The sequence below is a fragment of the Tiliqua scincoides genome, chromosome 3, assembly GCF_035046505.1.
Source record: "Tiliqua scincoides isolate rTilSci1 chromosome 3, rTilSci1.hap2, whole genome shotgun sequence".
In the NCBI taxonomy this organism is placed as follows: domain Eukaryota; kingdom Metazoa; phylum Chordata; class Lepidosauria; order Squamata; family Scincidae; genus Tiliqua; species Tiliqua scincoides.
In genome coordinates this window covers 139683660-139706809 of record NC_089823.1, presented here as the reverse complement: position 1 = coordinate 139706809, position 23150 = coordinate 139683660, and the positions used below count along the sequence as shown (strand labels likewise).

General features: G+C 41.2%; 1 protein-coding gene and 1 pseudogene across 1 annotated transcript in view; both read right to left on the bottom strand.

Moving 5' to 3' along the window:
• Positions 1 to 5301: 5301 nt before the first annotated feature.
• Positions 5302 to 23150, bottom strand: part of RET (ret proto-oncogene) — a 53526-nt gene continuing 35677 nt past the window's right edge. Inside the window, exons 14-20 of the mRNA XM_066621383.1 lie at positions 19419 to 19633; positions 19201 to 19323; positions 17820 to 17890; positions 13659 to 13796; positions 11034 to 11133; positions 7497 to 7644; positions 5302 to 5623 (exon numbers count right to left, since the gene is read on the bottom strand). Of these exons, the coding sequence (XP_066477480.1) occupies positions 5466 to 5623; positions 7497 to 7644; positions 11034 to 11133; positions 13659 to 13796; positions 17820 to 17890; positions 19201 to 19323; positions 19419 to 19633 (953 nt within the window). The 3' untranslated portion in view covers positions 5302 to 5465. The remainder of the gene's footprint in view (positions 5624 to 7496; positions 7645 to 11033; positions 11134 to 13658; positions 13797 to 17819; positions 17891 to 19200; positions 19324 to 19418; positions 19634 to 23150) is intronic.
• Positions 9215 to 9331, bottom strand: LOC136646592 (5S ribosomal RNA; annotated as a pseudogene).

Here is a 23150-nt window from a genome sequence, read left to right as displayed (position 1 = left end):
CTGAGCGGCCCACTTGGAGGCAGGCTGTGCAGTATGGCCTTTCCCAGTTTGAAGAGACACTTGGCCAACAGTCTGAGGCAAAGAGGCAAAGAAGGAAGGCCCATAGCCAGGGAGACAGACCAGGGACCGACTGCACTTGCTCCCGGTGTGGAAGGGATTGTCACTCCTGAATTGGCCTTTTCAGCCACACTAGACGCTGTTCCAGAACCACCTTTCAGAGCGCAATACCATAGTCTTTCAACACTGAAGGTTGCCAACATATTTGTACCCATAATCAGAGTAGCTTAGTTATTGTTCTTTGAGTTTTGGACACTGACCATGGAGGGAATGACAACAAACCCCTATCAAACTAAATAGTTGAACTATAAAATTAAGGGGGAAATGAGGGGGGAAAATTGTTTCCCTTACAGAGCTCTTTTGACAAGTTTCTTCGCTGCTGCTGCTGCTATGATAGTAGCGAAGGAACTGTGGGAAGATTCTGGCCCTGCTCACTCTATCACATGGCCCTTCAATGCCTTGGTGAAGGGAGGTGGTCTGCACTTCATCCTCCCTTGAGCTTTCTAGAACGGGCATCAAACTCATTTCATACAGCGGGCTGAATAGCATTCATGATGCTTGCTGAGGGCTGGAAGTGACATCATTAAGCAGGAAATTATGTCATTAAGCTGGTCATGACCAGAAATAAGCACTTCTTTCTCACTTAGGAATTCATTTGCTGCAAATGACAGATGAGAAACTGCAAATCTTGATCTTATTTTCAAGATATGGAAGAGCCCAATTATCATGTGAAGCACCCTTTCAGCAGTGACACCTCAGCATAGCTCAGCAGCTGAAACCAGTCGATAGTGGTGTGCCCAAGGGCCTGATAAAGAGCTTCTGGGGGCCCCATTGGGCCCCTGGGCCTTATGTTTGACACCCCTATTCTAGAAGGTTCTGTGTGTGTCTTGCACAGACGTGTTCTTGTTAGTGGCTGCACTAATAACAAAATGCAATACAAAACCAAATATTTTTTTGGAACACTTCAGATGATGTTTGGATAGGGAGTAACTATTTCTGGTCTCCAAAAGTATAAATGGTTGTTTAGAAAATATATAATTCAATAATAGTCACTTCACAAGAATGTGGAAGAGTCATTCCTAATATGTGGTGCAAATAGGTATTGGCATAATTACAGCAGGCAGGTAATGTGCTTGGTTTAGAGACTGCCTTAACACTGGGAATAGAACTGGATTCAAGGTATCCAGGGTAGCTTTGAATATTCCTAGGATATATATATATATATATGATTTCTTCATTAGGATGAGAAAAACTGGTATAGACAACATAGTGTCAGACCTAGCTCCTGTGTGGTACAGGGAAGGGTGAGACAAAGGTCAAGAGGGAACAAAGGAAACCTGTAGTTCAGCAGGAGCAGGTGATCTGCTAGTTGCTCAGAAGAGTGAGGAGACTGAACCCAGAAGTTTATAGCAGGAACATGTAGATCAGTGTTATTCAAACTGTGATGCGTGGCTCCTTAGGGAGGCGCCAGGAACTCAAAAGTGAGGCATGGGATGTCCTCTCGCAGCAATACAGGCACATCCCTGGGCAGAATACGAGCCTTCTGCTTTTTTTTTTTAAAACAGAAGAAATGGGAGTTGCTCAGCTGCTCCCTCCGAGAGTGACTTCGAGAGTGGCTGCTGCCTCACAGCCCTCTTCTCCCTCCACTCCGAGGCTGCCACCTTCTGTGTTTGCTGCATGTTGTTTCCAAAGCTCTTCGACTCCAACCCCCATCTGGCAAATATCAAGCATGCTCATTTTGCAGTCCTTGTCCTTGCTGACCGTCAGAAAGAAACCCTCCTTGATCCTTGTCTGGTTGGTTCCTAGTTCCCAGCCTGGGATTTTACAAGTGCTGCCGCCTAGGGAGGTACGTGGGGCGGCGGCAAGAAATAGGGCCTTCTCAGTAGTGGCACCAACGCTATGGAACTCCCTTCCCCTTGACTTAAGAATGGCTCCCTCTCTTGAGACCTTTCGGCGAGGCCTGATGACCCTTCTGTTTAAACAAGCCTTCTGAGTTCTCGGCCTTTTTAACATCTTTTAATATTTTTTACAGGTCTGATTCTTTTATGACTTGCTGCTGCTCTATGCTCTTTTAACCTATTTTTTATTCTGACTGCTGTTTTTTATGATGCGTTAATATGTTTTTATTTGTTTTTAAATTATGTTTTTAATCTGTTGTAAGCCACCTTGAGTCCCTTCGGGGAGAAAGGCGGGGTAAAAATAAAGTTATTATTATTATTATTATTATTATTGCTTTTCATCAAAGTGAAATCTCTTTTCAACCCCCTCCCTCTTCCACTCCCCCCTTTCAATCTCCAAACCTTCCCGCTTTCCTCCCCCTCCCCAAATAAAACGCTTCCTATTTTACCAGTCACCAGGGGTCTTAAAGTTGTTTCCATGCAGTTGGCAAAGGGGGAGGGGAGAGACAAGCACACACTTTACTTGGCCAGGAGCAGAAAAAGGGGACTGTTTTGAAAGTGATTTATTAATCTTGTTGTTTGAAGAGGAAAGGCTGTATTTTTAAAGTGATGAATCTTGCTATTTGAAGGGAATACTTATCAGCCATTGATGAGGTGATTGCCAGCCCAATCCTATCCACACATTCCTGGGAGTAAGCCCCATTGACTCTAATGGGACTTACTTCTAAGTAGACATGCATAGGATTGAGCTGTGCATCTCCTAGTATACGAGACAAATCAGACTCCTAACCAAACCCATATCAGCTCTGATATATTTTCATGGTCTATTTTTGTTTTCCCCACCAGCTGCTGGAAAAATTTAATTTCATTAAATTAATAAAGGGTTCAATCCTATCCAAGGAGAATGGGAGATATGACTAGTTGGATTGGGGTCCACAGGTGTGTGTGTGTGTGTGTGTGTGTGTTATGTTGGTCAGACTGGTTGTTCACAAAGTTCATTTGATAAAACAATTCTATTGGTATGCTTACAAAGTTAAAAAAATGAGTCTTCCTGGACCAGACAAAATCTACCTACTCCAGCATCCTGTCTCCATCAGTGATCAGCAGCTGATCATTTATAAAGCATGTATATTGCTGTGTATTAATAATATATTTTTAAGATCTGCATTTAATTAATGATATGATTAATATAATTAATATTAATATAGTTAATATTTCTGGCCACTTCCTGTTTAATGATGTCACTTTCAACCCTCAGGAACATGATGGGGAGTCATGGCCAACAGCCACAGGGGGTCAAGGGAGCCACTGGCCAGAAAAGTTTGAGTACCACTGATGTAGACTGTGGCCTACTTGTGCAAACAGTCTTTGGCTGATCTTCCTGCAGTTTCCTCCTTTGTCCACAGCCAGGTGGGGGCACACAGCTGACCCCTCAAATCAGCAGCAATAACCACTGCATACTTACAAAAGGGTTTCTCTCTTACAAATAGTTCATCCCAATAAAAATGAACGGGCACATCTATAACATTTACATTTTTATTATTTGACATGAGTGCTTGTTACAATATATTCAGGGCTGTTTCACATCTCTGTAGGCAGTTATGCTTTTTTATTTTTTATTTTTTGTAAACACAGTGTTTAGCGTAGTAGATAGCTTACAGAAAGAAAACACCCCCTGCCCCTTTGTCTGCGAACAGACTACCTTTCAAACCATTTTATCCTAATGACGTTCAGACCTCTTGCATGAAGAGAGTGGCTACAGTTTTTGGCAATCTGACTCATTGATTTCTGAAATAATGGGGACATGTAATGGAAAACACACCGAACCACACAGCAGAAACTAAGAGACAACAGCGATACTTTGGTATAATTTTTGATTATGCAGGACTATCCAAAAGGATAAACATATTGGGTTAATGTTCTAGCATTCTTTAGAAAAACAAGGGTTCCCCCCTTCAACATTATGAAACTACAAACAAAATATAGTAATGTAATGCCCTGTCTGTTAACCATTTCACATAAGCTCTGTAAGAGTCAGATTATCTTCCAAAACGCCATGCTGAAGTTAATGTTATATCCATTATTAGTGTTCTTTTTTTGGGGGGAAACCCCCAAACACACACTTACGTATGTTTAACATATATGTAGAAAAAAGAATAAATTAAAAAGGAGCAGAGACTAAACTGAGTAAAAAGATTTGACTGCACGCCTTGAAAAATAAAAAATGGAGTAGTGTCAACCACATGTTCTCCAGGGACTAGTGTAGATGCAACATTGACTCTGTTAATTGCAGTTTGACTAACTGAGAAACCTTAGGAATGTGTACTTCCCACCACAGACCCTGGTTAGGCTGGCCTAGCTTTTATTTTATCTTTCACACCAGTGTGCCTTTTTAACCATGGTTTGAAACTACAGAGGAATTCCGGTTAAACTTGATTAACATTGGTGGCAACCAACTGTTCAACTGCAATTAGACAAGGGAGGAATTTGCTGTAAACTGGAAAGGAACTGCAGGGAGAGAACATGCATTCCTGAGACTAGTTTCCAATTTATTAACCATGGTTAACAGGGAATCAGTGTTGTATCTGGATCATTCCATGACCATAGAATGGATAGCAGGAATAAAGACTGTGAGCTGAGAGGACTAAAACCTATTGGCCATGACTGCAAACCAAGTCCTTTTGAACTGGCTATTTCAGAACATCTTGGACAGATTTTGAGATATCGGAAGTGAAGGAAAATAAGTTGTGTCAGGTGGGCATTTTGAGATCAAATCTCTAATACAGTATATCTGGTATCAAAGTTTTCCATTGTGCTAAAGGTAAGAAGAACAATTTAACCCTGATTAAAACAACCTTTTCTCATCAAGACAGAACAACATATTTCTATAGGTTTCTAAGATTTCAAATATTGAATGTCAACACTGATGAGTCACTCAATGCTCTTGGTTCCAAACTCCCATTAACTCAGGATTTGTAACTGCCAACAACATGGTAACACTTAACTCTAGAGCACGCTCAGGAATTTTTGGAGAAAATTGTTCCCATTGTGTAATTTGTGCTTCATACTTTGATCAATTTGCTTTTTCTTAGCAATGACCACAGAAATAGCAGTTTAAAATGTAACAACAGGTTACTCCCCCCACCCTCAATTATGACAGTTCCAGTACTGGGCTGTTGCCCTAAACAGTGTAAGCGTGAAGTCCACTGGCCACAAGGAATACATAGCTACCAAACTGGACTGTCTGGAGAATGGCAAAAACCAAAATAAGTACTGGAACCGGACTGTGACCCGGTTTGATATGCTTTTAAAAGGGGAGAAAGTCAATTATATCATCATGAGAGAGAAAAACACTTTAGGAACTACCCAAAAGTAGGGGGAAAGTTTCCCAGTCTAGAAATTCCTGTTGCTTTAATCAGTTGCTATTTATACAAAGAATAAGCCAAAGGGAAGGCCATTCTTTGGACATTTGCTCCCCTTCTGTGTCCATTACCTTTCACCAAGAAATTGTTAACTATCAAACTTGTCCATAAATTTTGCCGCTGAGGGTGAAACCATCCAGTTAGCATATACACTATCATTTGCATATCTTGAAAACACAGACTTAGGGCCATCGCATCTCGTGAGTGGAACGGGGCTCTCCTCAGGCCAGTTCGGATATGACATGCCTAAAAATGAAAACAGATAATTTTTTCTGCACTGAAGAACCAAAACTTCATGTGCAGACAGTAAGGCCCTTGGCAAAACTCCCTTCAAAAATTGCAAGCCAAATTACATAATATTCCGCTCCCAACCAAAAGAAAAAAAACACCCAAATAGATAACTGTGTTTCAAAGGCACAGAAGCACAAGTTGCAGTGAAGGCCAAAAATCATTAAAAAAAATAAAAATAAAGTGCTCTTCTGATATATTCCAGTACAAGCTACTACATTTGTTCCTGATCAATCTTTGGATCTCAGAATGTTATATTTTCGTGGGAATACAGCAGCAGATTGATTATGAAGCAATGAAGTATTCCTGTGGTACGTAAAGTGCTCAAATCAGTAACAAGTCTATATAGTGCCCAATCCTGAAAACACTTAGCATGCATACTTCAATCCTAAAAGCACTCATCCCATTGAAATCAACAGGACTGCATGTATATGTGTTGGGTTTTGTTTTTAAACTCAGGGCCTTGGAATGGCTTCCATAGGGCCTCTGACATTCATGAATGTCAGATTTGGCTCTAGCTCTTCCTCCTCCTCCTTCTGAATTGTCTAGTTGTTTCTACTTGAGGGGACAGGACCTGGGACCACTCCTTGCAAGAACCCCATTAAGGCTAAGACACTCACAAATAAACCCCCAATTCAAGTGTCTCTGTCACCTGAATATAATTGCTACAGTCTAGACTGTTAAAAAGGGCATGCAAAGAACTTCTTGATCCCAACAAGATTAACTTGGCATCTAGCCATTTAAAAAAAACACAACATATCCATAAATTTGAGAGTCTAAATACGAATGTAAGAATCTGTTATGACAATCTGGGCTCAGGGTTTAGGCTTCAAAGCATTACCACAATGCTGATCAACAAAAAAGAATGGGTAAAGGGGGAAGCTACATGGCCTGAAGTAATTTAAAAGCATTAATGGCATATAGAGCATTTAATTATGAGACAAAAATGTAGGAGTTTTGGCAAGAACCATCTTTACTGTCCATCTCACCACCACAATATTAAAGCACATTCCTTTTAAGACACTTGCAACAACATTCAAAACATGGCTTAGATGCTGACATTTTCATGAGAAAACAAAAGCATGTGAAAACGGCAGAGATTGCTTTCATGTGGTCCTCACTGATTCAGCTTCCAAAAGAGCTATACAGCTGCACTTGCTCTGCTCTGACTTCCCTACATTGTAAGCTGACTCTCCCAGCCTCCCCTTCTCTACCCCCTCCCTAAATTCTGTTACTTAGTAAGCAGCCATGGCTCACTGGGAACTTAAAACATCCTGACAAAAGCTGAGACTCATGAATCCATTCGAATAAAACAAAACTATTGTGCAATGGACTCTAATAATGAAATATGGGGGAAACCCCAAACCTTCAAGCAAATGCAGTTATTTTTTTTAAAAAGGAAACACTTAAAATTAGAGATGCCAAATGTAATAATGCACTTCAAGTGCTCCCAACCTCATAGTTACACAAAAGTATTTAAATTGAATATTTGCTAACTTTTTAAACTTCCCCTGAGAGTACTTCCCTGATCTAGGAATTTTTTTTCTTTTATCATACAATATATATTTAGTAATGTTGCACGTTTTCACATCCTTTTAAATTTTTTTAAACACAGCTGCAAAAAACAGTTAAAGTAAGAACCTAATGCAGAGTTTGACAGTGACAAATGAAAGGAGAAAAAAAAAAAAGACTTGCCAAGCAAATTTTGATTGATTTCATTCAGACAAATAACACTCTAAAAAGGTATTACAGAGAGTGTGAGGACAGTGCAGAAGAAAATCACTTTGGGGTGTGTGTGGCTAGAATCTAGTAAATGCATGTGAAATTCTACCATATAGTTTGTTTTCAATCCATGTGGAAGGGAGGGTTCGAGGGAGGGGAGCATTATTACAATCCACGAGGGGTGTCTCTTCTTCTGAGAGTCCATCATCGTAAAGCAAGGAATCAGAAGGGGTGGAAGCTGCAAGATCTAAATAGTCCTAAACAGATAAAGAGAAGGATGGGTTAGGGATGATTAACAATGCTGTTCTTTGCATGCATTTCTCCTTGCATTTCACATCCCCTAAACTGAACAACTAGAGACTCTGTGTGGATGAGATCATCAGCTCCTCCTTTCTGCAAGAGTAGTATCCTTGGCAACACATTTGTTTGGAGTAACACTAGACACGCTTCCTTAGACATATGTTCAATTACTGCTCCCTGAGAGCGGTGTTCCTTGCCAGCAAGTTAACACAGTTAGTCTGGCAGGCAAACTTGGAAACCCCACCTTCTTCTTCATAATCCTGTGCCTTTTCCAGGGTAACGGAAGGGTACTCAGTAAGAGTATCAGCACAGCAGCCGTTCTAATCAAGGGCTATACCAGAATTCTTTATTTGACATGAAGAGACCCATTTCTAAAGTACTGAATCTGTATGATGAACTGGTACATCTGCAGAGGCCTGCTGGAATCAGGAAGAAAACTTAATCAGTTGTGCCTTACTGTCACGTGACACTTCTGAGATACACAACAGGGGACAAGATGCTGGACATGATAGAATGCTAGTCCTATTTCCTTGAGATAGGCCTCATTCAGTTAAAGAGATATGCAAGTTTCTCTTGAGACATTCTGTATACCTTGGCATTGCCTTCAAGTCCTTCTGTAAGCATCCCAGAGGCATCTGGCCACTAGTGGTAGAATCAGAGTACATAACCAGACAGACATTTGGTCCAGTCCAGTAAGGCTTTTCTTATGAGTCACGGTCTCCCTCATGATTGTTAAATTTCAGGGTAACAAAGTATATCTCCCACCGAGAAAAAGCACACTTCTTGTGAGTGAACTGCCCTGCAGCGGATTCTTTTGCATTGTGCAACTTACATCATCTTTCCGATTTTTTTACTTTTAAAATTCAGCTTTTCCTTACCTGCAAGCACCTCCATGGTAGTGCTCCTTGTTTGCTCCAGCCCTCTACACATGGCACACTACATGGCACACAGGACCCTTCCAGAGGACTGTGTCTTTTTATAGCGAATGTGCACTTGTAACTAAACGGTGGAGGGGAACACCGTCACCTATCCCTCGTTAGCACATTAACTGCGTTCGACCAGTTAGCCATGACTCAAACAGCTATTTCTTTGTTGCAGGGTGTGATGAATCAGGTTGCAGGGTGTGATGAATCAGGATGAATACATTAAAGTTTGACCATCACAACATTCTGGCTTCCACCATTAAAAGCTTCAAAGCCCATTTTGGGGAGTCAGCAAAGCCAGTCTGTTTTATTGGTACTCTGTCACACATCACAAGAGGCCAGATGCAGCTTTTCCTGACCAGGCCTTTCCCAGAAGTATCTGTATATTGCTGGTCTGGCTGCCATCGTATTTTCTTCATGAAAATACCAATGCATTTATTATTAAGTGGAAACTAATTAACCCAATCAGACTTCATTAGTATGAGGAGTGGGAAAAATTCTTATTAGCAGAAGCTTCCCTGAATGACTTTTCAAAAGCATTGCCCCTTGCCCATCATGTATAGTGGTTGGTTGGCAACCTTCAGTCTCGAAAGACTATGGTATAAGCCTACAGCACCTGGTATTCCCAGGCGGTCTCCCATCCAAGTACTAACCAGGCCTGACCCTGCTTAGCTTCCAAGATCAGATGAGATTGGGCATGTGCAGGGTAACAGTTGCTGTCATGTATAGTACTGACTGGGCAATTCATGGGGGGTGGGGGAGATAGGCACCTTGTTTTAATCTAAATCATCCAGAGTAAACAAAAACAAAAGAGGTGCCCTGAGTCACTCTTTGTCCCTTGTGTTCATATTATTGTATGCTTAGGTGAAGCATGTGTGGTCTGGCTGATGGTGGGAGTAGCTTAGCAAATACATGACCAATGCCATTTGGGATATTAAAAGGGATTCTTCAAAACTGGATAATTAAGCCTGTATGTGCCTTGTTCCCTTAACTATCCTCTTACAGAAGACTTCACTTGATAGCCAGATTTAGAAACACCTTTTCTTATATGTCTGAATGCCAAGTAATTCTGATTTCCTATTAATAATCCTACTTTATAATCATTTCTCTGCACTTACTCATTTTTAAATATTCTGTTGTGCTACAATTTACTGAGAAACAGATATTTTGGGTTCATATGAATAATTGAGGCACCCTTAAAAGACTAAAGGAAAGCCTTTTAGGGTGATGGTAAGCAAGACCTATTGTGATTACATTTATTTTTGTTATTTCATTTGAGGGTGCAAATCAAGGAGATTTGTAAAAACCCCTGTTGGATTTCAAGTCTCTCACATACAGCAAAAGCTGTCTCCCCATTGTAACCCACTCTTCTATCAGTCTAATAAAAAAAAGAGTACTGCTGGGGGAGAACTGCCTCCTCTTCCTCTTTGGCCAAGGTCCAAGCCTCTAATCGGACTTCTGTAGCTTGAAAACCTGTTGCTCCCAGCAGCTGCTGCTCACAGTCAATTCTGTTTTTGAAAGCCTCCAATGATCCAAAGCCTGCCCACATCAGCTTCTGATTGGAGAGTGGAATCACAGGGAGCTTGAAAAGAACTGGAGTTGATTGTGAGCAGCAGCTGCTAGGAGTAACAGTTTCTAAAGGCACAGAAGGACTTGGAGTAGCTGAATTTAGCCTCAAAATGTTCAGTGCACTGTGGATGTGATGTGATGTGCAACTTAGGGAAAACATATGCGTTGGAACATTTGAGAGACTTATGTCTGGATGAGTCCTGACATCTGAATGGAGTAAAGTTGTTAAGAGATTCTTGAATACAAAGGACCCTCCCTCCTTATTTGAGTTGGATCTTCAGCTACCCACTTTATTTAAGAAGTATTTTATTAAGTAAACAATAAGGAAAGTAATAAGCAAAGAGTTTTAGAATTCTATGTCCTCGATGAACAATTTAGGAGCATTGTACACACAATGCAGTAATAAACACTGAGAGAGGTTCGCCAGGGTGTGTACGCTCAGCAGGAAGCCACAGCTAATTATGGCTGCATGATAGGTAGTGTGTGTTTTTTTCATTACGTAATATGTGAAACAGTCCTTATATCTTCTTATTCATGTACCTATGCTCCCTTTAACTTAAATTTCATCATCTGTAATCACATAAACACATTTGTGGTTTATAATAATCTTCCCTCTCAGCTTTTGTTTTCTGAGGTACGTTAGGCCCAGCTCCTTCAAGGCTTCTCTGGTCAGGCAGGTTTTCTATTCTTCTGATATTTCTTTTTTCAGGTGAGTTCATTCTTTCCAAAAGCAGATGATGGAAAAGGCATAGAATGACACAAATGAAGTCTTACCAATGACATAAACAAATCCAAACTTGGAAAATCTTCCCAACTAACTTTCATGTACAGTATAAAGCTCAGAAGGCACTTACCCTACTCTTTACCATCATTTTCTCCAACTCTTTACTGATCTCAGCAAATGTTGGCCTCTTATCTGGTTCCTGTTTCCAGCATCGAAGCATCAGATTGTACCTGCCAGAAAACATGTAATAATGTATTGCGTATTAGGGAGTTATTTTTCCTTTTTTGGTCAAATGTTTTTAATAAGGAAGATAATATACCCTGCAGGTGAAGAATAAGGCACAGCAACATACATTTACTGAAACTTCCCTGAAAGCTTAGTACGTGGTGTCAACAGCATCAAGCCATGCCATGTTTCTGGAAGGTTCTACCTGTGCTCCCGTGCATACTACAGCATACAGCATACCTGTGCATACTACAGCAAAGCATTGAACACCCCTACAAGCAGATATACTAATCCTTCACCATCTTATAAACATAGATTCTACGTGATCTGAGCAGAAACAGAGTCCAGTCACAAGGAAGTGGTATGCAGGGGCAGGGGGAAGACACTGCTAAATCAGTGTGCTAATTGGGGGGGGGGGGGAGGCAACCCTAGAGGTGGACCGTGTCTACACAATTTATGTGAATGTCTGTTCCTCTCCTTATCCCCCCAAATCTTCTGTTTTTCCTTCCTCAAGTATTTCCCTGCTGTGCACATGATTAACATTCTGCATGCTAATGTATTAACAGTAACGAAAAGCTACATTGAATTGCCTACATATGTAGATCCCTTCACAGATTTCAGATGAGCTTCTCAGACTCATGTGTGGATTTCAATTTGATCCTTTGATCCTATCCATTCATATAATATTGCAGACACCAACACACGTGTTATGGAAACACAAGTAACAGAGGGCAGAACCAGACAGGCGTTCCTCATCCTACTGGCAGGACTGTATATGTAAGAGGATATTTGAGGACACAGGATTCAATTTCCTGAAGAACTCTGGTTTTTTGTTTTCCTTCCTTAAAAACATGTTTCTAGTTAGCTCTTATACCTGCAACATGCCTGAAAAAATGTGAGAAATGCCTGTTGAGATCTTTGAGATTATATCTACCTAGCCCTCTCTTTGTCTGCCTTCATACACCAACTGAAGACACTTCTAACAGGCCTTTGATCTTGCTGACCGATCATGACTGCTTCATATTTTAAATATGTTTTTAGTTTTGTCATGGTCATTTTATCATAATTTTAATGCTGGCCTTGTGAAACTGGTGCATCTTGAAAGCTGGGATATAAATGTATAAAATAAAGAAAATCGACCAGAGTGGCAGCTAAATACAAATATAAATACAGTAGCTGGCAGTGAAGCTTCATTTCTTTGTATGCACTTTTGACCAACAAAATGAGAACATATTAAGTAAAGTAATAAGAAGTACAGAAACAATTATCAAGAGTAAGAAAGTTTGTAAATTTGCCTAATTTATACAGACTACAGAATTCAGTTTATTCTGATGCAGAATTTGCTTTTGTGCAGAATATACACAGTCCTGCTTATTCCCTTTTTTGAGAATGGGGAGGGGAAAGAGATACATAGCAGCTGGCAGTCTGGAACGGGCAGGAAGTTCAAATAACAAGAAACCCATTGTGGTCAAATGGATCAGAGGATTTTTTTTTCCAACAAAAACCTCTCTCTTTTGTAAGTTGCCTTGTGGTCTATATGTTAGCAGCAGTAAGTTTATCTGGGCTCACCCAGAAAAGTAAGCCATTGTGTATGTGAATGAAGAAACAAACACACACAGTTTCTAAGAGTCTCCAAACTTCGAAAGTCTTGAACTAGCAAGTTCCTTTTCAAAAGACAGAGAGGAAAGAAAAGAGACACCAGCGTCTTTTAAATGTTCTTGTATCCCTCTAGAAGCCACTTTTCAACAAGCAGATCCCATGCAGCTAGGGTAACAGTTAAGTAACACAATCATGTGGGAAAGGGCCACTTTTGCAGGTCCTAATCATACAACTGGCATCCTGCTGGTAGTGATGGGGTGGTAGTGCTAGTTTCACAGAAAACTCTCATGTGACCTGGTCCTGTTCAACAGGTTGACTATTATCCAGCTGCACAGGAGTTTTTCATGGAAACAGAGAAACAGATAAAGGGCTCATCCAACACATCCGTAAAAGAGAATGGCCTACCCTACCATAGAAATATAGGGCATCTTGTTGAGCAGAGGCAAGACTTTGCAGAAAAACTCAATCTCTTTTTTTAGCTGCCTGCTGAGAGCACCATTCAGTTTCCTCAGTGTGTATTATTTAACACAGTAAATTTTCATCTCTTTCCATACCCAATTTGTCAGCTGTATTTCGGAGCCCACTGCTTGATTATTGCAGGCTTGCTGCTATAGAATAAGACCTTCTGTCTGAAAAAGATCTAACAGTAAGTCAAAGCCACTAAGAGATCCTGATCTATGACTGACTAGACCGCAGTTCCCAAACTACACCATGGTGCCCAAGGATACCATAGCGAATTCACAGGAGCACTGTGGGATATTTTGAACTTTTGCAGTAGACAAGAAAACGGGTATTTTCAAGATATTTCTTTTGGTCTAGGCAGGGCACCATGAAAAAAATTTCTCACTTAAGGGTGCCATGAACTGGGAATATCTGGGAACCTCTGAGTAATCTTTTGGATCAGCAATGCCTGCAATTTGATTTTACTTACATTTCCTCACTGCAGTTTTCTGGCTTCTCCATTCTATAGCCTGTTTTTAAGAGGTTAAACAGTCTCTCAGGAGCAATACCTGGATAGGGGTTACCTCCCAGGGTGACTATCTCCCATAGCAGAACTCCAAATGACCATCTGAGGAGAAAAGAAATCAACAGTTACTGGGAACAACAGGATATAAAGATTTCAAATGGGAGCTCTCTATGCTGAACATGAATAAATGGTTGAAACATATAAATTAAAAATCTGATGAAACTGGTGGTTTGTTATACACTGAAACAAATGCAAGTGTAATTTGAATGCAGATTTAAAAGTAGCGGATTTTGGATTTGGGGGGGCATGAATTTTTTTGCATTTTGGTTTAGAAATTTAATTCAGGGTAGCAAATTTTTATTTCAACTGGCCAAACTGCAGTCTGAAATTGCAAATTTATTTTAAAAAGTTTCATTTCACCTCTTAAATAAACATCAGCAGGCAGTAGTCACAAAACAAAATGGAATGAAAATTTGGCATTGTTGTTTCCTTGCAATCTGTGGTACTGAAGTGATCAGCTGAGCACTTCCCCACAGAGCCAAGTGGGATTTACAATATGCGTAATGATTGCGGCCTACGTGGCAGGGATTGATTCCTCAGTCTGGGTTTTCCAGTCACAAGCCATATTTAACTCCCTGGGATCCCTCAGAAAACCACTCTTGGAAACATTTTGACAACTGACACCTTTCTCCTTGGAGTAACATTTAACGTCCACAACTTCCTTGGATTCATTCATGCAGCCTTGCACAATACTTTCTGAAGCTCATCTGTTCTCCCTTCATGGCCTTAATTTGAGTTAATACCTCCTCCATACCATGTTGTAATTCTTTCTACGGTTGTGCCAAACAGGGTTTTGCAGTGATTTAAGTCATTTCAAAGTACCTCCTTTGTATGGGGAACAGCACTGCTTATTGTTAATATTTTTGTTTCACCCTTTCTTGAAAGTCTGCTCTATGTCTATGTTATTTTCACAACAACCCTGTAAGGTATGCTAGGCTAAGAGATAGTGACATGGCCTAGGTCATCTAGTGAGCTTCATGGCTGAGTAGAGATTTGAAGAACCTGGTCAAATTGAAATAATCCACCCACTCAATCACATAATTTTAATAGTTAAACTGACTTACAGCTTTAGTTTTTCTTTAAAGGTGGAGGAAGACATTAGCATTAATCATTTTTCATGTACCAACAGCTATTACTTGAACTGATAGCTTGTGAGCACTGGGCACAGACCAGTGGGAAGTTGTCCTGCACATCCCACTGAAATAAATGTAACTTCTGCACAAGTACTGCTGCAGTCTTTTGCTTATGTAAAGGCATTTGAAATTAAGGAATGTTGTAACACAGCACCGGTAATTTTCCATCTCTCTCTTTCTCTCTCTCTGTTTATTCCAGTGAATGCTGATGACGGCCTACCTCTCTGCCCCAAAGTTTTTTCCATCCCATCTCACATCCCTGATTGCCAGTCTGACACTTCAGTCAGGCTGCTTCTTTCAAATGTAGTATGCCCAAGATTGAACTGCTCATCTTTCCTCCAAAGCCCTCCTCTCTTCCTCCCTATCCATTGTCACCATCCACCCTGTAGAACAATCACAAACTCTTGGCTTCATCTTGGATTCCTCTCTCTCCTTTGTTCATCATATGCAGTCTGTCACCATTTATCCTCTGACAGTATTACAAGAATTCAGTTCTTCCTCTCTGTCCCTATAGCAAAATTCCTAGTTCATGCTCCAATTGTCTCTCACCCTGATGACTTCAGCACCCTTCCTTCATTGGCTCACCTTAGTCCTCTCCCATCGAGCACTCTGCTGAGTCACCTTGCTCATCTGTCGAACAGCCACGTCACATCTCTCCTAACGTTCCTTCACTGATTTTGTATCTGCTCCTGGATGCAGCAAAAGCTCCTTGTCTTTAACTTTCAAAGCCTTCCATGGTCTTGCATCTGCCTATCTCATATTCTACTATGCTTCTGCCTGCGACCTTCATTTTTCCAGCACCACCACTTCAACTGTCCAAAGGTCTCCTGCTCCCTCCCTATGTCTTTTCTCCCTTGCTGCTCCTTATGCTTGGAACTGCCTCATGGAACACCTGAGAGATGCTTCCTCACTCACATCTTTAAAACCTGCCTTTTTCATGAAGGCTTTGGCATGCCTTAGTTCTCATCCCTCGCTGTAACTACCCTTACGAATGTGCACCTGAAACAACTGCATATGCTTTCCTACTCACCCCTGCCTCTCTCCCCCTTTCATTCTTGTCATTTTCATTTATGACAAATGTATTTATCAACTAAAGTTCTAAACAACTGTACTTATTACCACATCATTGCTAATCAACTGTTAAACACTCATCAGCTCAGATATTGCCTAAACCAACAGTTTGTCAAAGACCATCTCCAAATGAATGCACACTAAATTACCAAGTTTGATTTCTTAAGTTTTCTTGCATCACCTTGTGGCAAAGGCTTTTTCGTTACAGTTCAAGCTGGCTGTTTCCCAGTATTCTGTGGTTATTTCTCCCCCAGTTACTGGAAAGTGAGCAAGAAGCTTGCTATGTATGAAAGTATTCACTATGCTTAGGACCCAGCACAATCCTTCAGTTGCAACCTCCTCTCCCATGTTCTTAACCTCATAAAAAAGAAGCCACAATTTCTTCACAGGCTGTTTTCTTGAGCAGTTACAGGATATTACTGAGATAAGAAAGAGAAAACTAACAATACCAGCAAAAAAGAAAATGGATAAACCCAGTGATTCCTGAACCTCTATAGCTGCCATTCCATCCAGGCTAGACTTTGCCCTTCAAGGGCTACATGAGAGAACACGATGCTGCCGTTTCTTCCTCCACAGCTACTCTAGGATGGTTATGCTGCACTCCCTAATTATGCAAATATTAAATTTAATCGGTTCTGGGTGCATATGAAGTCTACTGGGCCAATCAAAGGTTGAAAAGAACACTATAAGTAGCTGGCTATTGGAAAAGACACACAACCACAGATTCACAGCATTTGTCCTGTAGGTCAAAGGATGGAAGTAACATGACAACATTCTAAGAACTATACAGAGGCAGCAGTCAATAAAGATTTCTCCCCCTATGTCAACCAGTCCCCTTCACAGCTAGCAATGTGGGAGCCAATTCCAAGAGTGTCATTCAGGCAGGAAAGACCCACATAAGTAGCTCCCACCCACATTTTTCTCACATGTAGCATCGGATAGTGCCATGCAGAAGCAAGTCCTACACTGCAGGCTGTGCATTTGAAGAGCACCTTTGCAAAGGGCCAGCTAGTAGACCTGTTCCAGATGATTAGCAAATCCGGGTTGCTTCTGCTTAGAACCAGAGGCTTATTATCTCGCATTTATTTATTCATTTCAAAAAGGTATTATCTTGCCTTTCCCCCTCACTTTGGGATGTCTCAAGATATCGTACCCCTCCTATATATATTACTAATACACAGGTGAGAGGGGTGTGCCTGTCTGGCTTCTTCTCCTCTAAGGAAGTTGGCCTTTAAATAGTTACCAGTGTCTGCACTACTGAGAATGGTAGCAATAATGTGGTCAGAAGTAGAACATTTCCAGAAGCAATGACGCCACCCAAAAGAGGCTACTGAGTGACTCAATATTTTGAACTGAATCTCCACAAAGTAAAAATTGGACCAAGCTGACCATATATTTTGTTTGCAGACAAAACCAGTTCTATTCAGCACAATTAAGGACAACTAGTTTGTCTCTCTAAAGCTCAAGGGAACTTTAATTCTGGGAAAATTGGGCTTTGTCCAGTTTATATTAGTCCATTTCAGGATATACTGCCCACATCCAGCACATGTGTCTGAGTGAATGCAGGCTGCCAGCTACAAGTTGGAGTCAGATATGCCTGGGCTGCTGAAGGCCAATCTGAAGAGGTTACAGATACTTCAGTTAAGATTTGATCCCATTCTTCAGGGCAAGATGCTCAATATCTTGTTTAGGCTCTGCTTGAGAAATTGATGTTTGGTGTTACTTCCCCAGCCATTGACTGGTTATTCAAGATTCTACAACAGAGCAACAGAGTAGATGGTCTCTTGGCAGCCTGAGGTGTCCTTGCACAGAACAGAATGATAAAGATGAACAGAGAGGGAATGTAAATACACAGACTTACACATCGCTTTGTGTGGTATAGATGTGATCAAAGAGAGATTCTATTGCCATCCACTTTACGGGTATTCGGCCCTGGAGGAAGAAAGAGAGAGATTATACTTGCAAGCATTCCTTAGCACTACTTCATCTGTCACACCTGTCAGCAACATTTTGCTTTTGTCACATTTATCTTGTACATGTTGCCAACCATCCTCTCCTGCATCTACGATAGGAACAAGTGCCTTTCGCATCACATGGATAATATAAAATGTACTTTGAGAGAGATATGCATTTTAACATGGTGCATTAAAGTCAAGTCCATCAGCATCAAAGACTACTTTTGCTTTTCTTATATATGTTTTGTTGTTCTTACAGCAATAGCTGTATCAGAGAGAAGCCATTAGGTTGTGAGATAAGGACAGGCTAAAGAATTCTCATTTTTGTCCCACCATGATGCAAATTAGATTGTTTAGCTTTTAGCAGACTTCTTTTCTGTACAACTGTGAGGGCAGACATGCCTGCTTTAACTACAAACACATTGATGCAATAGATTCCATGCCAGAAGACCCTGCAGTGCTCTATTTCTCTTTAGCATGTGGTACTGAAATCTTTTAAACTTGTTTTCTTTTTGCAGGACATTTTTAGACCATGGCTTTGATCACAGCAAAGCATTTAATTGTGTATCCAACTTGGGGGAAAGGCATAAATGAAAGAAACGTATACATAAAAGTAAGCCAGAATTGTGGTGAACATAGTATTGCTACAGCAAAGGCAATTTCTTGATATTTTTAGCTTGTAAAAAGTTAGCATTATAAAACTGCAGCTTACATGTTGGCTTCTGATCTGGTGCATCTATACTGTACATGTATGTACAGTTTTACAGTGAAATAAATACTCTTCATACCACAGGACAAGCTGCACATTATATGCCATAGACCTACAACTGAAATACTGCCATATGCTGAATAGTGCCACAAACACTTCTGATTAAACAGAACTATTGCTACTTCTGGGCAGCTGACAGCAATTCATTGTGATGGGCAAAACACAGTTGACGTAAGTGGAAGGTATTCAAAGGGGCAGGTGACATGCAGAAGTCAGTTGGCAAAAATCTGGGCATGAAAGGAGAACTATCCAAGTCATAAAACTTGCTGCTTCTCCGGCAATGTGTGTGTGAGGGATAATTATACCCACACTTTTGAAAATTTTTCTGTAAGGCAAACACTCAGGTAGTGTTAACCCAACTACGAGCACTTGCAGTTGTCACCTGGAGAAAAATTTGACTGAAATGCATTGGGCAACATAGCTATTCTTTTCTTGGCTGTGGCTTGAGGTTCACCCTTCATTTTTCGCCGTGACAAAGTGATTTGCCTGCGTTTCACACCGGCGAGCAGTTGCTATACCTTGCTTCTCTTGACGTAAGAGTCCTCTTCATACACATCTCGTGACAGGCCAAAATCAGAAATCTTCATTTTACGCCCTTCTGCTACCAGGACATTTCTGGCTGCTAAATCACGATGTACAAGCTTTTGAATAAGAAAAGAAGAAATTAAACAGTCATGTCAACATTTCTAGAGGTCAGGAAAACAAGAAGTAAAGGGGAGGCAGGCGGGCCCTATACCTTCATTTCAGCCAGGTACTGCATTCCACGAGATATCTGCCATGCAAATGAGATTAGGTCTCCCATGGTTAAGGCTCGCTCATCTGGATTGTCTAAGTAGCTGGAATTTCTGTTGGTGTCACTGCCCACATAGCTGGGCCCAACTTTCCGGCTTTCCCTCAGAAAACTCCGCAAGGACCCGTATTTGGCATATTCCACTATCAAGTGCAAAGGCCCTAGGGCAGAAAAAGACAACATCCAGAAGTTGAGTTAGGTTAACTACCCCTCACAAATAAGGCAGGAAAATGCTTTATCAGCAGGGTTGTCATTTTTCATGTCTTCCCTGGTAGGACAGAGAAGTGCCCCTTTCTCTGGTGTGCTCCTACAGGTTTTAAGGTAAGTGTTCTTCAAGATCCTCAGAGAACTGAGTATGGCTGGGGAAGAGACACCCTCCATATGAGAGGCACTGTATTGATGGGTAGCGCTTCTTCACACTTTCAAAGCACATGGATTACACACTCCCTTTTACAGTGCCTTTGTTTTTGTGCTGCATTCCTACAAAGTACTGTGAATGCGGGTCCAAGAGAACAGAAGAAGATGAAAAGTGGAAAAACAGGTGAAATGTAGGAGTTTGTTGCTCATAGTGTGAAACTACAGCTTGAGGTGCTAAACCTCATTATGTGATGCTAGAACTTCTGAAATATTTGCACTTTTATTGATATTGTATAATGTTGTTATTAAATGTCATTTATTCCATTTCACTGTGTAACACAATTTTTTTCCTTAAGCTGTTAGAGTAATTTTGGGGTGAACCTGAAATGGCTTTGGAATGTGTTAGAATTTTTCCAATTGAAATTAATGTAATAATTTTACTCATCCAGATTTTCACTATAAGGGCAGTTTTTAGGAACAGTTTTGGTGCATATAAAGAGGGAAAGGTGTACTGTGCAGCTTTAGTTCTTATAGCAGTAGTTCACAAAGTGGTGGGTCACGACCCACCATTGGAATGTAAATGGGTCATTTTCCCCTTAAGGGGAGTGACCCATAAATGGGTGTCCTGACAGCGCTGCAGCAATCACGGTGCTGCGGGTACCCAGGCACACTGAAACATGCCTAGGGGGACTGTGCAGTCTCTGGGAGGGTCCTGGAAGCTTGCAGCCCCCTCCGCAAGCCTCCCTTCCAACTGCAGTGGGCTCCAATGTGAAGTCAGAGCCCACTTCCATTTTCAGAAACCCTGCACTCCGAGCTCCGACTGCAAACTGGAAGTTGACTCCAACTGCAGGTCGAGCCCACTGCAGTGGAAGGGAGGCTCGCGGAGGAGGCTATGAGCCTCCAGGACACTCCAGGAGGCTGCACAATCCACCCAGTCATGTTTAAATGCTCCTGGGTGCCCGCAGTACCATGATCACTATGGCGCCATCGGAACATCCCCCCATTCCAGTCCCTGCCCCGCAAGCACCTACCCCAGATTCTCAGACTCCCAGAGAGTTTGAGAACCACTGTCTTATAGGATGTTTCATGCAGATTTTCATGAAAACTGATCAGCATGAGAAGAGCCTATTTAGAGAGCTCCATTAAAGACATGTGCATTACTTTCTGCAGCCTGTGGTAATTCTCACTGTATCTTGTACTTCCTGCACTAATTAGTCTGGCTGGTTAAAACTCTCAAGTATAAGCTCTCACAAAAGGGTCCTGACATTTCAGTCCATTAGCAAGCATTTCCTCAGGGCCACCCACGTGAATGATCTCTTCAGTGCGACAGTGCTGAACAGTGCTGCCTGCAAGATCAAAGCCTTTCCATCCCAGGACTAACACTTTAACGGAAGCAGTACTCTTTCCACCATTTTCTGCAGGTTAAGCTTTTGTCAACATTTACCCATAGCACCATATTAACCTCTTCAGGCAGGACTTTGTGCTCTCAGTGTGACATTTTAAAAAGCAAAAGAAATTCTATGCCAAATGACCCTATATTTGATATCAACAAAAACAGAATCCTGTGTTCATTATGTATATTAAACACACATGTGGTGTTTTTGCATAATTTATTGTTTTCATGTTCACCACAGGAGAGGCAAGAAGTTATGCCAGGCTCTAAGGTTCCCTCACAGAGACCACAGGAAATTCTCCTTAGTCTTGCCCCAATGGATTTTGCAATTTTATCCAAAATTGCCTATACCCACTGTCGGGCTTATTTTCATAATCACAAGAACTAGAATCTTGCTAGGTTATAAAAAAAAAAAAAACATGAAAGCTGAGATGCTCTAGAACAGGGGTGTCCAAACTTTTTGGGACACATCACCTCTCTCTGACATTGGGAGCCTGGAAAAAAATAATTTGCCTTTAAAATTTGAATAAATTTACATAAATGAATATACTAGAGATGGAACTTATATGAATGAATGAAGGTCTCGTGATAGCTCAAGGCCTATAAAAGACCTTGCACAAAACAAGGCTGGCCTTTCCTTTGCTGCCGCTACTGCATCACAGACATGAAACAGCAAGCAGCAGAGGGAGCCCTCAGCCTGCAGCTCATGAAGAAGGTTGAATAGTTGGCCCTTGCACTAAGAGTAGTTGCATCGAGCCAGCAAGGGCTCCAGCAAGTCTCTGGAGGGCAACAGGCTCACTGGAGACTATGGGCCAGATTGGGGGTGCCAGAGGGCTGCAAATGGCCCCCAGGCTGGGGTTTGGGCACCCCAGCTCTAGAAGCTAAATCTTTAGCCAACAGCAATTGATCAGAATCATAGAATATGCACAACCCTGCCCAGGGTAGGTATACAATGAGCTAAATACACAATGAAATGAAGTCATGGATTGGGTGGGAGGGATAACTCAGAGAACACCATGTAACCATATCTATTCAAATGGCTGCAAACACTTGATTTATTTTTGTTGTTGTTAAGGACAGTGCTGATATAATGAATATGGCTAACTAGGATTTCAGATAACAGATGTAGAAACTGTTCTACGGGGTTCAGCGGAATATACTGCTGCACAAACTGACAAACTCCAATATGGCAATATTGCAAATTGTACACCAGTTCCTTTTATAAAGTTCTCTTTATAAAACATGAGACTGTTGCTATGCAACTGCAATTGCTATCAGAGCTGTTCAGATACCATGTCACCAAACTAATAATATGCTCCTTTGGCTTCTTATTATACCACCCTCTTAAATATTAGCTCTGAACTAAGCACTTGGTTATTTAATAAATTAGTCTTATAAAGAGATCAGTAAGACAGATGCACAATATACAAGGAAAAAGGAGAGATTTGGGTGCCACTTCAGGATGCAACTTTGTTTGGGAAGTGCATGCCCCATATAACACCTCTGGTGCAGAACAGCATTCTAAGGTGGCAGCATCCTATAGGACAAAGGTGCTGCCATCTAGAAAGCCAAAGCCCTGCCATCTCAAAACACTGTTCTCCATCTGTACGTAAGCAACAGGGAAGGGTGTGTTTGTTTGAAAAGTCCACCTCTTTCCTTACATTTCTGATAGTTGAAATAATGGTTCTGGATTAAAGTTGGAAGCATGTGTCACTCCTGCACTCCAAAAGGTTAACTTTTACAGTCCATAAGAACTCCCACTGTAGAGGAGCCCACTCTTTGTTTCTGCATAAGCCACTTTCCTGGCATATGTTTCTGCATAAGCCACTTTCCACGGCTCCTCTGAGAGCAGTTAATTCTGCTGCATGATTCTTCAATCACCCCCATGCACAGACATTGCAAAACTGAGGGTGCAATCCTAACCCCTT